At 60.6% G+C, this 18,066-nt stretch overlaps 3 protein-coding genes across 6 annotated transcripts; 2 read left to right on the forward strand and 1 right to left on the reverse strand.

Annotated features, from left to right (window-relative positions):
- Positions 1–124: 124 nt before the first annotated feature.
- TRMT12 (tRNA methyltransferase 12 homolog) lies at positions 125–4,109 on the forward strand. The gene is made up of 7 exons (XM_034063857.1): positions 125–718; positions 862–997; positions 1,039–1,270; positions 1,348–1,498; positions 1,577–1,686; positions 3,317–3,474; positions 3,546–4,109. The coding sequence occupies exons 1-7, from the start codon at positions 648–650 to the stop codon at positions 3,984–3,986; spliced, it is 1,299 nt and encodes a 432-aa protein (XP_033919748.1). The 5' UTR covers positions 125–647; the 3' UTR covers positions 3,987–4,109.
- Positions 4,110–5,190: 1,081 nt separating this feature from the next.
- SYTL4 (synaptotagmin like 4) lies at positions 5,191–12,593 on the forward strand. Of its 4 annotated transcripts, none has more exons than XM_034064176.1 (17): positions 5,191–5,278; positions 5,843–6,005; positions 6,097–6,312; positions 6,795–6,904; positions 7,043–7,157; positions 7,310–7,417; positions 7,627–7,747; positions 7,833–7,920; positions 8,053–8,156; positions 8,236–8,322; positions 8,789–8,967; positions 9,093–9,195; positions 9,974–10,135; positions 10,792–10,897; positions 11,230–11,329; positions 11,730–11,938; positions 12,344–12,593. In XM_034064176.1, exons 2-17 carry the CDS (start codon positions 5,896–5,898, stop codon positions 12,484–12,486), a joined length of 2,061 nt encoding a protein of 686 aa, XP_033920067.1. In that variant the 5' UTR covers positions 5,191–5,278; positions 5,843–5,895; the 3' UTR covers positions 12,487–12,593. The 4 variants fall into 4 exon arrangements, with proteins under 4 accessions (XP_033920067.1, XP_033920068.1, XP_033920069.1 ...); XM_034064177.1 differs by having other exon boundaries at positions 5,264–5,282; XM_034064178.1 differs by lacking the exon at positions 5,191–5,278 and adding an exon at positions 5,611–5,656.
- A 383-nt stretch (positions 12,594–12,976) lies between these two features.
- On the reverse strand, positions 12,977–18,063 carry SRPX2 (sushi repeat containing protein X-linked 2). The gene is made up of 10 exons (XM_031048253.2): positions 17,523–18,063; positions 15,867–15,953; positions 15,582–15,773; positions 15,310–15,486; positions 14,815–14,941; positions 14,606–14,727; positions 14,343–14,522; positions 14,130–14,263; positions 13,932–14,053; positions 12,977–13,688 (listed from the first exon to the last, which is right to left on the reverse strand). Exons 1-10 carry the CDS (start codon positions 17,590–17,592, stop codon positions 13,508–13,510), a joined length of 1,392 nt encoding a protein of 463 aa, XP_030904113.1. The 5' UTR covers positions 17,593–18,063; the 3' UTR covers positions 12,977–13,507.
- Positions 18,064–18,066: the final 3 nt, after the last annotated feature.

The raw sequence follows: 18,066 nt of genomic DNA on the forward strand, positions 1-18,066 counted from the left end.
ACAGCTCACATGGAGGCGGCGGTGTAGCGGGGAAAGCGGTCCGGCCGGAAACACGGTAGGAGCGGGGAGCGGATCGGGCGGAGTACCGGGATACCGGGATACCAGAGTACCGGGATATCGGGATATGGGGATACCGGGATACCAGGGTACCGGGATATCGGGGTACAGAGACACTGCGTCCTTGCGGAGCCCTTCCCGAGACACCCGGACACGAGGTGCTGGCTCCCGGGGCAGCCCCGCGGCCACAACAATCCAGCCCCGGCACCGGCCCTAAGGCAGAGCGCTCCGGTTATCCCACCCGCCGGTATCCCATCTGTTGGTACGTCAACCCTTATCCTCCGGGAATCCCACCCCAGTGCACCCCCATCACTCAGGCACCCGTTCCCTCACACCCCGGGCACCCCATCCCATCCGGTATCCCACCAGCTGGCACCCCATTCCATGCAGCACCCAATCCCCATCCCCTCTCCAGAGGATCCCATCTCCCTGGGTATCCCACTGCCCCTGTCACCGGCTGCTCTCTAGGGCAGCCCGATATTGCATGGCAGTGACAGGGACCCTGGCTCTCCATTGCAGCCTGTGCTCTTTTGATAGGCAGCCACATCCCTGCCCTCCGGTGACATCCTTCCATCCTGGAGCTTGTCGGGATGGAGACCATGGATGCCCCCATCCCCATCCCTGCACTGGCCACGGAGCCACGGTTCGCCCAGCGCCTCAGGTGAGCCTGGAGGGGGGAATGGGGAGCCCTGTGTCTGCTCAGGGTGCAGGCAAAGGGGGCCAGCCCCACACCCGGGGGTCTCTGCCCTGCAGTGGGGTGGGCTGTGGGTCTGGGGAGGTCCTAACCATGCCTTGGCCTTGCAGGGAGCATTTGGAAGCGGAGCAGCTCCTGGACAAGCGCTACCAGCTGCAGGAGGTGCCAGGGGGCCGCATGGCACTGCCCGTGCTGGAGGAGAAGCTCTCCCTGCTGAGCCTGCCCCAGGAGATGCCCTGTGGGCTGGTCCACATCCAGGTTGGGATAGCCCCTGAGCCCTGCTAGAGGATAGAAGGGTCTCATCCCCATGTGCCCCATCCCTCCTGCAGGATCCCATCCCCTCCAGGGCACTCCGCCGGCAGACGCCTGCCCGAAGGCTGCGGGATGAGCTGCGGCGGCTGTTGGGCGAGAGCTGGTCCGAAGAGCTGGAGCGAGATGTGCCCCAAGCCTGGCAACGCCATGGGGACCTGGTGATGCTGAGCGAGGACAGCCTCAGGGCTGCACCCTGGGAGCAGCTGGGTAAGGGGGACAGGGTCTGCCGGCCCCATGCTGCCCATAGAGCTCTTCCCAAAGCTGCCGGGATGGATGTGCTGCAGGTCCGGTGCTTTGGGAGACGGTGGCATCAGCACTGGGTGCGCGGCGCCTGGCCCGGAGAGGACGGGTGTTGCCAGGAGGGATGCGGTCCCCCAGTGTCACCCTGCTGCTGGGCCAGGACCCCTGGGTGGAGCATGTGGACAATGGGATCAGGTAGGGCAGGAGCTGCGGTGCAGGATGTGGCCCCTGCAGGGAAGGGGCTGCCCTCATCGGGTTTGTGGTTTCTCCCAGGTACACTTTTGATGTGACCAAGTGCATGTTCTCACCGGGTAACATCACGGAGAAGCTGAGGGTGGCATCGCTGCCCTGCGCCGGGGAGGTGCTGGTGGATCTCTATGCAGGTAATAGAGGGGTTTGGCAGGGCAGAGAGCGGTGGTGGGGGGACCTGTGGCATCCAGGTGGATGTGGAACTTCATTTCCAGCCTGGATTGGAATAATACCCGGGCTCTGTGAGCTCTCAGTTAACTTGGCACAGCTGTTCCTCCTGTGTCCCTGGTGCCTTTGAGGAGTTCAGATGACCTTGCACTGCTGTGTACCTAGTGCTGGTCGTGGGAATCATGTGGATCCAGGGGAAAGATTTGCCTTCGTATCATTTCTGAAAGGCTCCTGAACCTGGATGAGGGAACTGAGAGTACCCTCAGCAAGTTCACTGATGACACTAAACTGGGAGGAGTGGCTGACACACCAGAAGGCTGTGTTGCCATTCAGCGAGACCTGGACAGGCTGGAGAGTTGGGCAGGGAGAAACTTGATGAAATTCAACAAGGGCAGGTGTAGAGTCTTGCATCTGGGGAAGAAGAACCCCATGTACCAGTACAGGTTGGGGGTTGACCTGCTGGAAAGTAGTGAAGGGGAAAGGGACCTGGGGGTCCTGGTGGACAGGAGGATGACCATGAGCCAGCAATGTGCCCTTGTGGCCAAGAAGGCAAATGGCATCCTAGGGTGCATTAGAAAGGGTGTGATTAGTAGGGCAGGAGAGGTTCTCCTCCCCCTCTACTCTGCCTTGGTGAGGCCGCATCTGGAATATTGCATCCAGTTCTGGGCCCCTCAGTTCAAGAAAGACAGGGAATTGCTTGAAAGAGTCCAGCGCAGAGCCACAAAGATGATTAAGGGAGTGGAACACCTCCCTTATGAGGAGAGGCTGAGGGAGCTGGGTCTCTTTAGCTTGGAGAAGAGGAGACTGAGGGGTGATCTCATTAGTGTTTAAAAATATGTAAAGGGTGGGTGTCAGGATGATGGAGCTAGGCTTTTTTCAGTGATATCCAGTGATAGGACAAGGGACAATGGGTGTAAACTGGAGCATAGGAGGTTCCATGTGAACATCAGGAAGAACTTCTTTACTGTGAGAGTGACAGAGCACTGGAACAGGTTGCCCAGGGGGGTTGTGGAGTCTCCTATGTTGGAGATATTCAAGGCCCACCTGGACAAGTTCCTGTGTGATGTACTCTAGGTTACCCTGCTCTTGCAGGGGGCTTGGACTAGATGATCTTTCGAGGTCCCTTCCAACCCTTGGGATTCTGTGATTCTGTGAACCTGTATGGATACACTTCCATGAAGGAAAGGACCTTAAGGTATTCCACTTCCAACCCCTGCCACAGGCAGGGACACCTTCCACTGGAGCAGCTTACTCCAGGCCCCTGTGTCCAACCTGGCCTTGAACACTCCCAGGGATGGGGCAGCCACAGCTTCTCTGGGCACCCTGTGCCAGCGCCTCAGCACCCTCACATTAAAGAACTTCTTCCTTATATCTAACCTGAACTTCCTCTGTTTTAGGTAAAATAAGCTCCTCTGTAAATAGGGCAGATTTTGCTCTTGAGGAGGAAGGGATGAATTTCCCTTCCCCAGTGTCTGGGCTTGTTCCAACCCAGAGCAGAGCAGGTTCAGAGACCCAGGGTGTCAGTCACATCCCACTCTGCCCCAGGAGAGGTGCCTGGCTCCTTGCCTCAGCTGCTGCCACCTCCTTTCCCCCCAGGCATTGGCTATTTCACCCTGCCCTACCTGGTCCATGCAGCAGCTGCCTTTGCCCATGCCTGTGAGTGGAACAGCCACGCTGTGGAGGCCCTGCGGAGGAACCTGGTGCTGAACGGCGTGCAGGACCGCTGCCGTGTGCACCACGGTGATAACCGGGAGGTGAGCGCTGCCCCCAGCCACGGACCCCATCCCTGCACTGCATCCCCTCACCACCCCTTGTCTCCTTCCAGCTGGAGCTGCGGGACGTGGCGGACAGGGTGAACCTGGGGCTCATTCCCAGCTCGGAGGAGGGCTGGCCGGTGGCATGCCGCGTCCTCAAGAAGGCCACGGGTGGTGTTCTCCACATCCATCACAATGTAGAGTCATTCCCAGCGGGATCCAGCCCTGATGGAGAAGCACAGCACCCAGTGGAGGGTGGTGGGAAGGAGAAGCAGAGGGCCAGGATCAGACCTGAGTGGGAGAGATGGGCTGAAGCCACAGCATCACGGATCCAGGGGCTGCTGGCAGAGCTGCATGGGCAGTCATGGAGCACCAGCATCCTGCACATCGAGGCGGTGAAGTCCTATGCACCCCATGTGCATCACCTCGTGCTGGACCTCGAGTGCCGGCCGACACTGCCCACAGAACCCACTGCCAGCTCCCCCATCACTCCAGATCCCACAGGACGGTGATGCTGGAGCATGGGTGGTGGGAGATGCCACCACTGCCTGCTGATAGCTTGGATGTGCTTTGCATCCCGTTGTTCCCAGTGGCAGTGCCTTGCAGTGAAACGGGGGAATGTACTCCCATGGGTCACATCCAGGCTGAGGATGGAGCAAGCTGGGGCTGAGAGCACTCAAGTCCTGTCCATCACTGCCTTGGACACATGGTGGCACTTTCAGCTCCATTTTCACACAGGAGAGGGCCACAGGGTTGCATAAACCCTGGATTCCTGCTGCTTTTCATTTTGGCAAATCAGGGATAGGCATTGTGTCTCCATTTACCAACATGCTTTTTAAGTGCACTGGAACCAGGTCTGTTCATCTTGGTTTCTTCTCCCCTTTCTGCAGAAATAAGGATGTTTTTTACCTCTTGTGTTGGTGTCCATTTAAAACATGAACACTGGCGCCCATGTAGGGGTAGGACCTGAGGAGGTTGAGTCTTAGGGTGCTGTGTGGAGGGGCTCGGGGGACAAAGTCTCTGCTCTCAAGCTCTACCTGTGAGCCCAGAGCTCTCTGCATGAGCCTTGTGTCTGCACCTGTGTTGCAGAGAAACCTCCATCCCCGAGGGATCTCCCCCAGGCCCTGTGGTGTCTTGGTGCATCTTCCCCTATGTAGATGTCCCATTTCCTCCTGCAGCCTCTGTCCTAGGGCAGGGATCCCTGGGATGCAGCCAGCATGTGGGCAGAGCCCTCACGTCTGCTTTGAGGTTGCTCCCAGCTCACTCCCACACCCTGTGTGCCAAGAAGCCACCTTCCCACGCTGTGAGCCCCACGCCTCGTCCTGTTTCCCTGTTTCCTGTGCTGCTGCGGGCACAAGGAGCCTGACAGGAACCACATCTGCCCATGAAGGACAAGGACAGAGACTGGAACCTTGCAGTGAGGCCGTCCTCTGCTGCGGGCAGGGCTTGGGAACACCGTGGCCGTGGTGCTGGTGTCTCAATCCACAGCCTGCTGTCGTGCAGGGACCCCGAGGGGCAGTTCCAGTGGTTGTACCCTTCATACCGGCCTGTGTGTGCTCTCTGGGAGGAGCTGCCTTCCCATAGGGCTGCGTGCCCTGCTCCAGGCACCGAGCGGGCCGTGCCGGGGGGAGCCGGCCCCGGGGACCCGCAGCTGTGCCCGAGGGGAGGCGGGGTTGGACGCGCCGGGCGCCGCCTCCCGCCCGGGCCGCGCCGTCGGTGCTGTGGGTGCGGTGCCTTTAAGGAGACGGCACCGCCCTCACCATTCCCTGCCCGCTGCTGCCGGGAGGCGCCGGCCGGAGCCAAGGCAGGTACTGGGGAAACGGGGTGGGGGGGGTGAGTGTTCCCTTCCGTCCGCTCAGGCCCAGGGCTGCCGCCTGTGCCCGCCCCGTCGGCTCGGGTCGGTGTCGTCGTTGTTTCCCGGTCCCGTCCCTTTGCTTCTCTTGCTCCCGGTCTCGGCAGGAGGAACCCTCCCAACGGGGTCGGCAGCAGCCGCTCCCCGCCGGTGCCGTCGGGAGTGCAGAGACCCCCCGGTGGGGGCTCCGGGACCGGTTCCGTCGGGGGGGACGGTGCGGAGCCCGGCCGGATCCTGCCCTGGGTGCGGGTGCGGGTGTGTGTGTGCGGGCAGCAGCCCGGGGCAGTTCTTCCCCCCCGGGCCGTGCTGGGTCCCGCAGAGCCGGCTGAGGTCAGTGGGGCTGGCGGGCGGCCCGCGGCAGCGCCGTGCCCTGGGCAGGGCCGGGAGGCGGCTGGGTGCGGGCGCTCGGGGCTGGGAGGAGGAGGCATCCAGCCCTGCCCCGGCTGCGGGCACCGCGGCACCCGGCGGGGCTGCGAGCAGAGATGCGGCTGTGCTGAGAGTAGGGATTGCTCCCAGCACGGACGCGTCCGGATACTGCTGGTTGAGGGCGAGCGATCCCGGGCGGAGCGATGTCGGAGGCCGTGGATCTGTCCTTCCTGTCGGATGTGGAGAAGGATTTGATCCTGCAGGTCCTGCAGCGCGATGAGGAGCTCCGCAAAGCGGAGGAGAGGAGGATCAGGTGAGGCTGGGGCCGGGCAGGGCGCTGGTTGCCTTGCTCCGAGCGGGCGGTGGAAGCCGTCGCGGCTCTGACACTGGTGGGGTCCGAGCAGGCGTCTCAAGAACGAGCTCCTGGAGATCCGTCGGAAGGGGGCCAAGCGGGGCAGCCAGCGCTACAGCGAGCGGACGTGCGCCCGCTGCCAGCAGAGCCTGGGCAGGGTCAGCCCCAAGGCCAACACTTGCCGGGGCTGCAACCACTTGGTGTGTCGGGACTGCCGCACCTACGGCCCCAACAGCGCCTGGCACTGCAAAGTCTGCTCCAAGGAGGCGTGAGTACCCGGGCTGGGACTGCTGCGTGCCCCTTCTGGCCCCACTTACCCCAGCTTGATGCCCCATGGTCCTTGCCTACCACCACTGGTCTTCTTCAGCTCAGGGAAGGTGTCTCTGCTGTCACTTCCTAGGGTGGGCATCCATGGTTGGGTGCTGGAGAGCTGGGTTGTGACTCACTCTTGGGTTTCCTTCATGCCCCCCCGGTTCCTTTTCCCCTCTTACTTTACTCCAGCATCCCCCTGTGCCCCTTGTGCAGCCTGTGTTTTGAGCACCCCAGGTCCTTCCTCTTGGCTGTTCTTGTCCTGTAAACCCCATCTTGCTCCCATGTTTTCTGGCAATGTAACTGGGTCCATCATCTGCCCAGTGCATCGTCACCTGCTGAGTGTGCCCACTGTGATCATGCTCTCCTTGGCTGGTGGCAGCACTGAGGGTGGTGTTGGGGTGCCTCCCTGCCCACCCTCACTGCCCCCCTGCCCTGCAGTGAGCTGAAGAAGACAACAGGCGACTGGTTCTATGACCAGAGAGTTAACCGCTTCGCCAACCGCCTGGGCAGTGACATGGTGCGGCTGTCCCTGCGGCACAAGGCAGCAGGTAGGACTGCCACAGCCATGCCTCCTCCTGCATCCCGGCCCTCTGGATGCTCCAGCTTTCCCTGGTGGGCTGGGAGCAGCTCCTTCTCCAGGTAATGGGCTTGGTGCATTGGTTCTCCTGATGCTTCTCTCCTTGCAGCCGGCAAAAGGGAGACCGTGGGACAAACCCTGCTGCAGAAAGCCCAGCTTGGGGAGCCCAAAAGCTCCTCCCCAGTGCAGAAGCAGAGCCCCCCAGCACCGCGGGAGGGCCCCAGGTGAGGATCCAGCTGTCTGCTCTGCTCCAAGCCCCAGGCATCTGCCACAGGGATGGGAGCGATGCTGCTTGGCTCCGTGTTGGCACAGCAGCTCCCTCTCAGTCCCTCCTCCTTGCCAAACAGGACATACCTGTGGTTTGGTTTGTCTGCAGCTTGTTTCCAGATGCCTCAGACCCTCGGGATGGCAAAAGCGACACAGAATCCATGGAAAACATGAGCCTGGATGGCTACAGACCGAGTCCTGGTGGGCTGGGGGGCAGGTGAGGGGCTCCCCGGGTTCGTTGGATAAGGAGCTTTATGTGGAGTGTGGCTCTCCCAGCCTAGTGAGGGGGAGCTGGGCTGAAGCCTGTCTGTAGACAGGCAGGTCCTCTGCTCCCAGGCTGGGGTGCTCCGTGGAGCTTGTGGGGAGATGGCACATCCTGGCCAGCCCTTGTTCTCCCAGCTCTGCCCCTGTCCATGTCCTCCACAGGAGTAACTCCCTGGAGAGAGCCACCCCTCTCCGAGATGGAAAACAGGTTCCTGCACCAGCAGGACCTGCTGCCTCCAGCCTGACCCTCCCTCTCCACTCCAAGCACGTGTTCTCCAGACGGGTGCGTGCCCTGTCCTGGCTGTGGGATCGGGATCCTCATGGGATGCCCATCCCTGCCGTGCTCTGACGGGACCTGTCCTCCGCAGGATGGTGCCGTGGGGAGCCGCAGCAGCGCCTTGGATGAGCATGAAATGATGTTCAAGAAGAACCCACGTCGGGTGGTGAGGCCAGCGGGTGAGCGCTGTGTGCGGTGCAGGGGGTTTGGGTGCTGGCATGGGTGATGCAGGTGGCTTTTGGTGCGGGTGGGAGCAGTAGGGCTGTGTGTGCCCATAACCACTGCCTCTCTCCCCCCTGTCCCTTGTGCAGACTACACCAAGTCGGTGATCGACCTGCGGCCCGAGGACTTCGTGGGGGAAGGCGGCTCTTTGGGGGACAGGAGCAAGTCGGTCCCTGGCCTCAACACGGAGCTGGTGAGACCCTCATCATGCCATGGAGCTGGCTGCCTGGCTGGTGATGCTCCCCATGCATGGCTGGTCCATCTCCCTGCAGGAGGAGGAGGAGGAGGACATTGATAACCTGGTGGAGATCCATCGCCAGAGGGTGGCCCGGGGCAGCATGCGCAGCGGGACCTCCTCCGTGAGTCATGGAATCATAGAATCATCCAGGTTGGAAAAGAGCTTTAAGATCCTCAAGTCCAACCATCACCCCAAGGCCATCATTAATCCATGTCACTGAGGGCCTCATCTACATGGTTTTGAACACTTCCAGGGATGGTGATTCTACCACTGCCCTCGGCAGCCTATTCCAGAGTCCCCATGGCATGGGGCCATGCTCTGCTCTGCTATGGGAAGAGATGATGGAGAAAGGGAATGGGTGAGAGGGAGGCATGGGCTGCATGGACAAGAGATGTGAATATGGGGCCTTGAAGGGAATCAAAACAAGGAGACCCAGCTCTCTTCTATGGAGCTTGCGTGTGATGGGATGCACTTAGCATCCATTCCCAATCATGGGGCTGAGTGTGGCTGTTCAGAAGAGGCCTTGCTGAGGATGAGGATGGACTATAAGTGATGCTGCACTGGCTCAGCCCTGCCGTGTCTTCCAGAGCACACTGGGGAGCATGGTCAGCATTTACAGCGAGGCTGGGGACTTCGGCAGCGTTGCGGTCACCGGGGGGATCTCCTTCTCCTTGAGCTACGAGCAGAAGACACAGACCCTGTTCATCCACGTGAAGGAGTGCCGCCAGCTGGCCTATGGGGATGAGGGCAAGAAGCGCTCCAACCCGTGAGAGCCATGGGGTGATGGCTGGGTTGTGGGGGGGATGTCTTGGTGAGGCAGGAGGTCTGGGGCTGCCCTGGGAGGCTCAGGGGGTCAGCTGTGGTGAGACCTTGGTGTTGTTCTCCCATCAGGTACGTGAAGACCTACCTCCTGCCCGACAGATCCCGGCAGGGGAAGCGCAAGACAACCATCAAACGCAACACCATCAACCCCCTGTACAATGAGCTGCTCAAGGTGATGGGGATAGGCTGGGATGCAGGCTTTCAGCCCTGGGGATGCTGCTGGACCAACCAGGGGAGGGATGCGCTCCAAACCATGGAGGGTGTGAGGCTCTGCAGAGGACCCATATCCAAACACCGTGAAGGCTGGGAAGACCCACTCCAGACTCTAATAGCACTGTGGTGTCAAGCCCTGGGGCTGTGGTGGGGTGGAGGTACGGATGTGGATGTGGTCACAGGCTGCCTTCCTGGCCCTGTGGCATCCCCCAGTGCTTGGTTCTGCTTACCCTGTGCACTGCTTTCCATGGACAAGGCTCCTGCAGGCAGGTTGCAGTGGTTGGAGGGAAGCAGTGTGGCTGCTGGGGCAAAGATAAGGCAGTTCTGAGCCCAGAGGCACTTGGTGCTGCCCTTCACCGTCCCCACTGCAGCCTTCATAAGGTGGTAGGACTGAGTGGCTCCATCCTTGAGCCTGGCAGCTCATCCCTAGGGAAGCAGGGATGGAAAGTGGGAATTAATTTGGTTCCCAGGCTCCTAACGCCCTATGTTTGCTGAGGTTTGACCACCTGAGGCTCGGTGGCCTGGCAGAGCTCTGCTTGTGGTGGGATGGGATGGGATGGCTGGATGCCATGAGCCCTGGTCCTGCCTCTGTATGGGCTCTGGGGAGAGCATGGTCTCCTGCACCACTGCCCCAGCACTTTGAGGTTGGGAAGGGAGACAAGCATCCTGTGTGCACCCAGTGCTCCTGATGTGTGTGCCCCACCTGCTCACAGGGCTTCTCCCATCTCCCCCTCTAGTACGAGATCCACAGGTCCCTGCTGCCCGAGAGGACACTGCAGTTCTCAGTCTGGCACCACGACCGCTTTGGCCGCAACACATTCCTGGGCGAGGTGGAGGTGCCGCTGCATGCCTGGGACTTCCAGAGGCACCTGGAGGAGTTCCTGCCCCTGCATGGCAAGGTGCTGCCCTGTGCCCACAGCATCCCTCTGCCTAGGGGATGCAGAGACCTCCATGGGGGATGCAGAAGCTGCCAAAGGCTTGTTCCAAGTCAAACCCTTGGGGTAGTGAAGCCCCCAGCAGCAATGCTGTTATAGTTAATAAGGGTAGAGAGCCCCCTTCTTTTCCTCGCTATGTCCCCTGTGTGATGCTGTGGAGCTTGCTCTGCTCCATCAAGTATTTCCATGCTGTTTCCTGGCTCTGCCCCAGCTGGGAGGAGCTGGAGCCAATGCAGGGAAACAAATGGTGGAAATTGGGCTGGACATCCTGCTGTGATTCCAGAGCAAAGCAGGGATGGCCTTACTGCAGCTCCCTGGCAGCAGATGCTGCTGCTGGGCTTGAGGCTGGTTCTCTGGACTAACTCATAGGATGGGCTCAGTTTTGTGTTGCTGGGGCTTGTGGAAACCCCTAAATAGGGTTTCTTAAGGGAAGTGATGGAGCCAAAGAAGGATCCCAGAGGCTGACCTAGTGATGCTGCGGAGGGTCCATAGGCATTTGTACCAGCTAAACCCCATCTAGGAGAGGCCTTTGGCACAGCATGGGGGGATGCTGCAGGCAGGCTGGACCACCACCACATCCACTTTACCCTCCAGCAGTGTTTAAGTCTTTCTCTTTGCAGATTGGGGTGGATGCTGCCGGTCTTCACCAGTACAAGGGGGAGCTGGTCGTGTCCATGAAGTACATCCCATCCCCCAAGCACCCTGTGGCTGGGAATGGCAGGACGGGTGAGTGCTGTGGATCAATGTGTAGTGTGTGGGACCTGCTTGTGGCCATGAGAGCTGGGTCTGGGTGGGTTTCTTACATGGTGCCACTGCAGCCTTCCCCTCTGCTATGCTTGCAATGATGCTCTGGGTCAGGGCAGACCTGCCTGTCCTCAGGCTGCCCTAGTGGTCCCAGTGCCTTCATGGGGCTGGACCAGTTGTCTGCTCTCACCTCATCGGTAAGGGATGGATCTAGCTGGGATCTATGCCTGCCTCTGTGATGTTCAGCAGGACCTTGCTAGAAAGGTGGTGGAAATGAGGGTTGATTGGTTGCTGCTGTGGTGGGATTCTTACAGGCAAAACAGGCGAAGGTGGCGAGCTCCAGGTCTGGATCAAAGAAGCCAGGAACCTCACGGCTGCCAAATCTGGGGGGACCTCGGACAGCTTTGTCAAGGGGTGAGTGTGGGTCCTGGATGGGAGCTGTGCCCCCTGGCTGCATCCCAGGGCACTTCCCTGCGCTGCTGTGGGGACATGGGGAGGGGAGGGACTCTGCTGACTGCCCAGAGGTAAGATGCTCTTGGTACCAAATCCCCTGGGTTCTGCTGATTGAGAGGTGATGGTGGGACCCTGTGTGCAGGGCAGGGCTCCAGCTGCCACCACAGCCACCAGGCAGCATAGGTGGGATGAGCAGCCTCTGGTCCTTGCCCTCTCCCATCCTCAGACTGCTTTGCAGCCTGCTGAGGAGCTTTAGAGGAGGCAGAGCAGAGCCCCAGCCCCTTGCCGTGGGCCCTATTCCCAAGCCCTATGAGGGAAGGTGGGCTCAGGCCATGCTAAACCCAAGGGGCCGCTTCCGCAGCTACCTCCTGCCGCACAAGACCAGAGCCTCCAAGAGGAAGACACCGGTGGTGAAGAAGACCCTGAACCCTCATTACAACCACACCTTTGTCTACAACGGCATCAACCCTGAGGACCTGCAGCACATCTGCCTGGAGCTGACGGTCTGGGACCGGGAGCCACTGTCCAGCAATGACTTCCTTGGGGGTGTCCGGCTTGGAATGGGCAATGGTGAGAAGCCCTGGGTCCCATCAAACCATGGGCATGAGAAGCACTGGGGTCCATCAAACCATGGGGATGAGAAGCACTGGGGTCCATCAAACCATGGGGATGAGAAGCACTGGGGTCCATCAAACCATGGGGATGGGGAGCCCTGGGTCACATCAAACCATGGGGATGGGGAGCCCTGGGTCACATCAAACCATGGGGATGGGGAGCCCTGGGTCCCATCAAACCATGGGGATGAGAAGCACTGGGGTCCATCAAACCATGGGGATGAGAAGCACTGGGGTTCATTAAACTATGGGAATGAGGAGCCCTGGGTCCCATCAAACCATGGGCACAAGCAGCCCTGCTTGAGGCTGCCTCGCTGCAGAAAGGGGCCATGATTTCTGCCCACATCCATCCTTCCCACAGGCATGAGCAATGGGCAAGCTGTGGACTGGATGGACTCCACGGGCGAGGAGCTGAATCTATGGCAGAAGATGTGTCAGTACCCAGGCTCGTGGGCAGAGGGGACTCTCCAGCTCCGCTCCACCATGGCCAAGCTGAAGCTGTAGGCACTAGGACTCGGGAATACAGTCACTGCATGGCCCAGCAGAGCTGCCAAACGTGGGTTGTTCTGTTTTATCCTTACGCTTTAATAAACATCACCTTCTCTAAACAGGCTCGGGCAGAAAGTCTTCTTGGCCCAGCTTTGTTTAAAGGGTTTTCCTTTCCGCAGCTTTCAGGCTGAACTGGAGTCCTTGTGGACCTTCCCTTTATTTCCCTGCAGGCAGAATGCTTTGAGATGTGGTTGGGTTTTTAGTCCTTCCCATTCTTCTTCCTCCCACCCCCTGGGTTTCACAGTCTGCTCCCTCCTTGCCTTCTCCACCCTTCTCCTGCTGACTGCTTGCAGGACTGGGGCAGCCCTGCACATCCCAGCCCTGGCTGGAGATGATGATGGTGTTGGAGATGACCAGGATGGAGCCATGCAGGCTCACCTGGGGATGGTGTTTCCCAGGAAGCATTCATTCCCAAGCCTGTCCTTTACACACCTTCTTCCAGCACTGACTTTTAATAACAAATACGTTTATTTCAAGTTAATTCTATTGCCAGAACTGCCCCCAGGAAGGGTGCCTGTGGCTGGCAAGAGGAAGCAAGGCACAGGGTGGGATGTTGAGCCCTCGGTGGGCTGCTGCTGGCTGTGCTGAGCAGGGGGCTGCAGCTTTGAATACAGACTTTATGGCAGGACCCTGCCCAGCAGGGCTAACCCGGGCCATAGGGAGTGGGTTCAGCTTGTGCAGGGGGTGAGGATGATGATGGTGAAGCTGCTCTATTAGAGGCTATTTATTGCCCTGCTTGTTCCCTCTGTTTCCCCAATCCCCCCTGCCCCGGGGTTGAGCAGAGGCCCTCCAGTGTCTCCCACCATGGTCCTGGTGAGCCACCCCACTTACAGCACATGGCCCCATCCATGCTCTGTGCCAGAGCAGCCGGTGTGGGGCTCCCCTTCCCTGCAGCTCCCTGGCACCCTGCTCCTGCTCTGCAGTGGGTGACAAGGAAAGCAGGAAGGGAGGTGTCCAAGGGGGTCCCATCGCTGCCTCACTCACAGGGGTCCCCGCTCTGTGCCCGCCGTGCTGCCTCCTGCTCGCTCAGCAGGTAGGTGTCGATGAACACAAAGAGCTCGTCGGGGTTCACGGGGTTGATGTAGCGCTCCCGGTCCATGCCCCCCTTGTCCAGCAGCACCGCGTTGAAGTAGGAGCGAGTGAGGCGCAGGAACTGCCTGATGGGTGCAAGGGGAACTGGGATTAAGGCTGGAGGGGGTGCATGGAGGGCTGAGCCTGCCCACCCCATCCAGCAATGCTTGTGTTCTCTGGGGGTATTGGCTCCAATCACTTCCTCAGGTCTAGGGATGCTGCATTCAGACCTAATGGGGTTGCCCCACACTGCACAAGCCCCTCCACCACAACGGGTTGTAGCTGGGCTGGTTTGTCCACAACCAAGGTAAGGGATGTTCCCCCTTTACCTGAGCTCCTCAATGATGCCAGGGGAAAGCCGGTGCTCCCGGATGCGTCCCACCTCGTGCGGCGGCTGCCCCACCAGCTCCACAGTGGTGATGTGACGCAGGTCCAGCCCGCAGGCAGCTTGCTGTGGATGGGAGGGTGATGGTGATGGGATGCTGGGGTGGAAGTGGGAAGGGGGGGCAGTGGGATGGTCTCCTCACCTGCAGCATGGACATCTGCATCTTGTAGTAGCGGTTGGAGGGGTCGGGGGCTGAGATGATGAGGAGACGGCGCTTCTCATAGAACTGGTCCAGCAGGCTGGCAGCCGAGCTCACATCCGTGTTGATCTGCATGGCTGGGGCGAGAGGGGAGCATGTGGGGAGGGTTTTACCCCATGGCCCCTTCCCCATCCCTTCACCCTGCCCCACACCTACGTGCACAGAGGGGCTGGGAGCCCGTCCACTGCTGTGTGGACTGGCAGACCCGCAGGGAGGTCCCCACACGCTCGTAGCCCCCCTCGCACTGGTACTCGCAGGTAGCCCCGTAGTTGTTGCCGTCTGAGGTGCAGGAGAGGTGCCCGTTCTGTGGGGGCTTCAGCACAGGGCAGCGCCTCACTGCAAAGGGGAAGGCTGGTGAAGGCTGGGGGCAGTGGGGCATGGTCCCAGCCATGGGGTGAGGAGCCTGGGGGTGGCTTCACCTTGGACACGGATGCTGAACTTGCAGCTGGCTCTGTTGTAGGCCTGGTCATGGGCCGTGTAGCGGATGATGTGCTCTCCTTCAGGGAATTCTGAGCCAGGCTCTGGGCCTCGCAGCATCACCCTGCATCCAGCAGATGGGTTTCTCCATCAGTGGGACCCAGCATGGTTCATAGCCCCATCAGCAGTGCCCACAGCACCTTCACCTCACCTCTTGATGATGCCATCCGCAGAGTCCTTCACACGGGGGGGATCCCAGTAGACGGTGGCAGTCAGCTTGCCAGGCTCGGCTATGCGCTCCCGGGAATCCGGGCAGCGGATCTTGGGAGGCTCCATGTCTGCCCATAGGGAGGAGAGGCAGTCAGAAAGGCTGTGAGTGCTGGGTCTGGGCTGTGGGAGCTGGGTACCGGTGCTTGGACACCCCAGGGTGCTGTGCTCCAGGATGCATAGCACAGGCAGTCCACAGCCAGCAAGACCTGTTGTGGAATGCCTCAATCCTGGACCAATGTGCCCTGTGCTACACATGCTTTGGGGATAACAGCACCTCTGGGGGCATCACTGATAGGGCACTAAGGGCACAAGGTGCAGGAGTTGGCACTTAGCGATGCCTGAGTGGGATGTGTAGGTGATACCTGCAGGCACCCCAGGCATGGAGGTGACCTCTCCTTGCATGCATGGTGCTGTGAGGACAGAGGGTGAGAATTACCTACACAGACTGGCTCGCTGCCGCTCCAGCGCCCATCCTCCATGCAGACCCTGCTCCGGTCCCCCTCCAGCTGATACCCAGGCAGGCAGGAGTAGTCACAGCGGGAATCCATCTGCACCCCGGCCGAGCACACGTAGGAGCCGCGCAGCACCGCGGGCAGCACATGGCACCGGATCTCTGCCATGGACAGAGCCAAGAGGGGAAGGAGGGATGCGGTTCCCAGGCCGTACCCCACGGCCGGGCACACACTGGGGATGCTGGGGCACACTCACGTCGGCAGTACGCCATCCCGGACCAGTGCCGGCTGGGCAGGCACTGCACGGTGCTGGGCCCTACCAGCCGGTAGCCGCGGACACAGCTGAGCTCACAGCGGGTACCCAGGGTGCTGCGGTAGGAGCCGCCGCGGGGTGAATAGCAGGTGGCATCACCGCGGTGGATGCTGAGCGCTGCACACCACTGTGGCACTGTGGGATGAACCAAGTGAGAGGGGGACCCAGCCCCATGGAGACCCAGTGTGCCCGTGGGGAGCCCCAAGGGGTGGGTTGGGGTGAGGGTACCTCGGTGGTAGTCCAGGGCAGGCTCTGGGGGAGCGTCTTCTGTGTACACCTCGTTGGTGTGGCTCTCGGAGCGGTAGTAACCAGACCCTGGGAGGAGGAAAGAGATAAGGAGGCTGCTGTGTGATGGTTTGTGGTTGAAGCAGCCCCCAGGTGCCTCCATGCACCCTCCAGCACTGAAACATCCCAACGAGAGATTCCCATCCCTGTCCTGCTGCTCCTGGGGCTGCCATCAAGGGTTAAGCCTGGCAGACAGTGAGCCCCGTCCCCAGTGACACTGTGTGTGCTGGCACCGGCTGCAGACTAAACAGTGGCAGGAGCCGTGGTTGTGGCAGGAGCCGTGGTTATGGCAGGAGCCGTGGTTATGGCAGGAAACAGACACTGGCACAGAGCGGGCTGGCACCGACCCCTGGCTTTGCGCTGCTGGGAAGTGCTTCCATAGGCTCCATGGCACCATCCAGCATCCCAAAGGAACACACAGAGCTGCCCTCTCATCCCAGCGGAGCCCCTGGCCAAGGTGAGCGATGCTGCAGCCCCTGCTCCCGTGAGGGAACGGGAAGCTGCTGGAAGGGCTGGCCCCACATCACCCATGGCCCCATGGATAGGGGGAGAACAGCCTTGTGCCATCCTCATGTCCCCCCCATGGGCCAGGGACCAGCAGGCAGGGGCCGAGGACTTTGTCCTCCCCTTCGGCGCCGCGGCAGCCGCGGCATTCCCCAGCTCTGAGCTCACGTTTCCGCTGTGTTTCCGCTGGCCCCCTCCTCGCCATCATCCATCCATCCCATCCCACCGTGCTCCCTGCTCCCGATGGGTTGGGAGCAAAGGGACCCCGGGTAAAGCAGCACTCCTGCTGTGCCTGCAACTCCCCTTCACCCTGCTCCAGGCTTTAGGAATGGGATATCCACAGAGCCCATTCCCAGCAGAAGCCCTGGGAAGGAAACTCCATTACAAATCTTTCCGACATGAACTTTATTACAGAGCAATTCCCTGACGCTTCCCACAAGCTCCATGAAGTTGCCCACTCGTTCCCACAAGCCTTTCATCCCAATGTGCTTCCCACGCTGCCTTAGGGAGAAGAGGGGACCAGGGCAGGGCTGGCATCCATGGGGCTGATGGTGGCAATGTCGGTGACCCCCCCAAGCAGGGATGCTTGCTGGGTGGGTACCGAGCCCCTCACCAGGGCTCTATGGATGGATCGCACTATGTCCCTGCAGGCAGATGCCCCATTTCATTGTGACATTCCCTTTCTGTTCCTTCTCACCTGGGGACACTGGGTAGGAGCTTCCCGAGTCAGGGGTCCTGGCAGAATGGCAAGGCGATGGGAATGGGATGGGAGCAGGGAAGGGGAACCCCCCCCAAACAGGACAAAGATGTTGATCCCTGACCCGGCTGTGGGATCGAGTGCCTTATCCAAGCAAACATCTGCATGCAATGTCCCGTGGGAGCAGGGGTCACCGGGAATGCTGCAGGCATGATGCAGAGCTGGTTTTGCTCCTCTCTGGATGCCTCCCAGCACCCGCTCTGCTCCCCCACAGCACCCCATACCCCGCAGGCACCGCTGCTCTCCCCATCACCCTGCTCCCCTCCCTCCACCCCACTGCGAGCCCCCGATGGGAGCAGGACCCCACATGCTGCATCCCCATGGAGCCCAGCACTCACCTTCATGCCACGTGGATGACACCAGCCTGGCCAGGACAACGAGCAGGACGGGGGCCGCATCCTGCGCCATGCCGGGGGCTGCGTGGGGCTGGGGGCAGGACCACGGCCCTGCTGCCTGCGCTCAGCAAACCTCCCCTCTGCTGCCCGTCCCCAGCATTCAAAAGGCGTGAGTCAGGCCCAAAACGATGGGGTTGTTAAAAACAACAAGTCCCAGGATCTCCCGTTTTCCAACGCACCTCCTGCTTCTCCCGAGCTTTGGAAGGTTGGGGGGTCCTTTCCCTTTGCAAGCAGAGCCAGGAGCCCGTTTGGACACAGGGGAGAGCCGAGCCTGTGCCAAGCTCCGGGAATGGGGTTCCGGGATGCTAAGGATGAACCCCTGGGATCCCCGCTGCAGCCGCGGGCTCCCAACGCGGTCCGGAGGCAAACGCTTCCAGCTGGGAGCTGTTTTCCAGCTGCGGTTCAGCCCCGCGGCACAGAGGTAATGAAGCACGTTCCTTAGGACCCGTGTCCATGGGGTTGGGATGGGAGGAGGCAGCCGCTGCCT

This window comes from Melopsittacus undulatus, chromosome 6, assembly GCF_012275295.1.
Source record: "Melopsittacus undulatus isolate bMelUnd1 chromosome 6, bMelUnd1.mat.Z, whole genome shotgun sequence".
Classification (NCBI taxonomy): domain Eukaryota; kingdom Metazoa; phylum Chordata; class Aves; order Psittaciformes; family Psittaculidae; genus Melopsittacus; species Melopsittacus undulatus.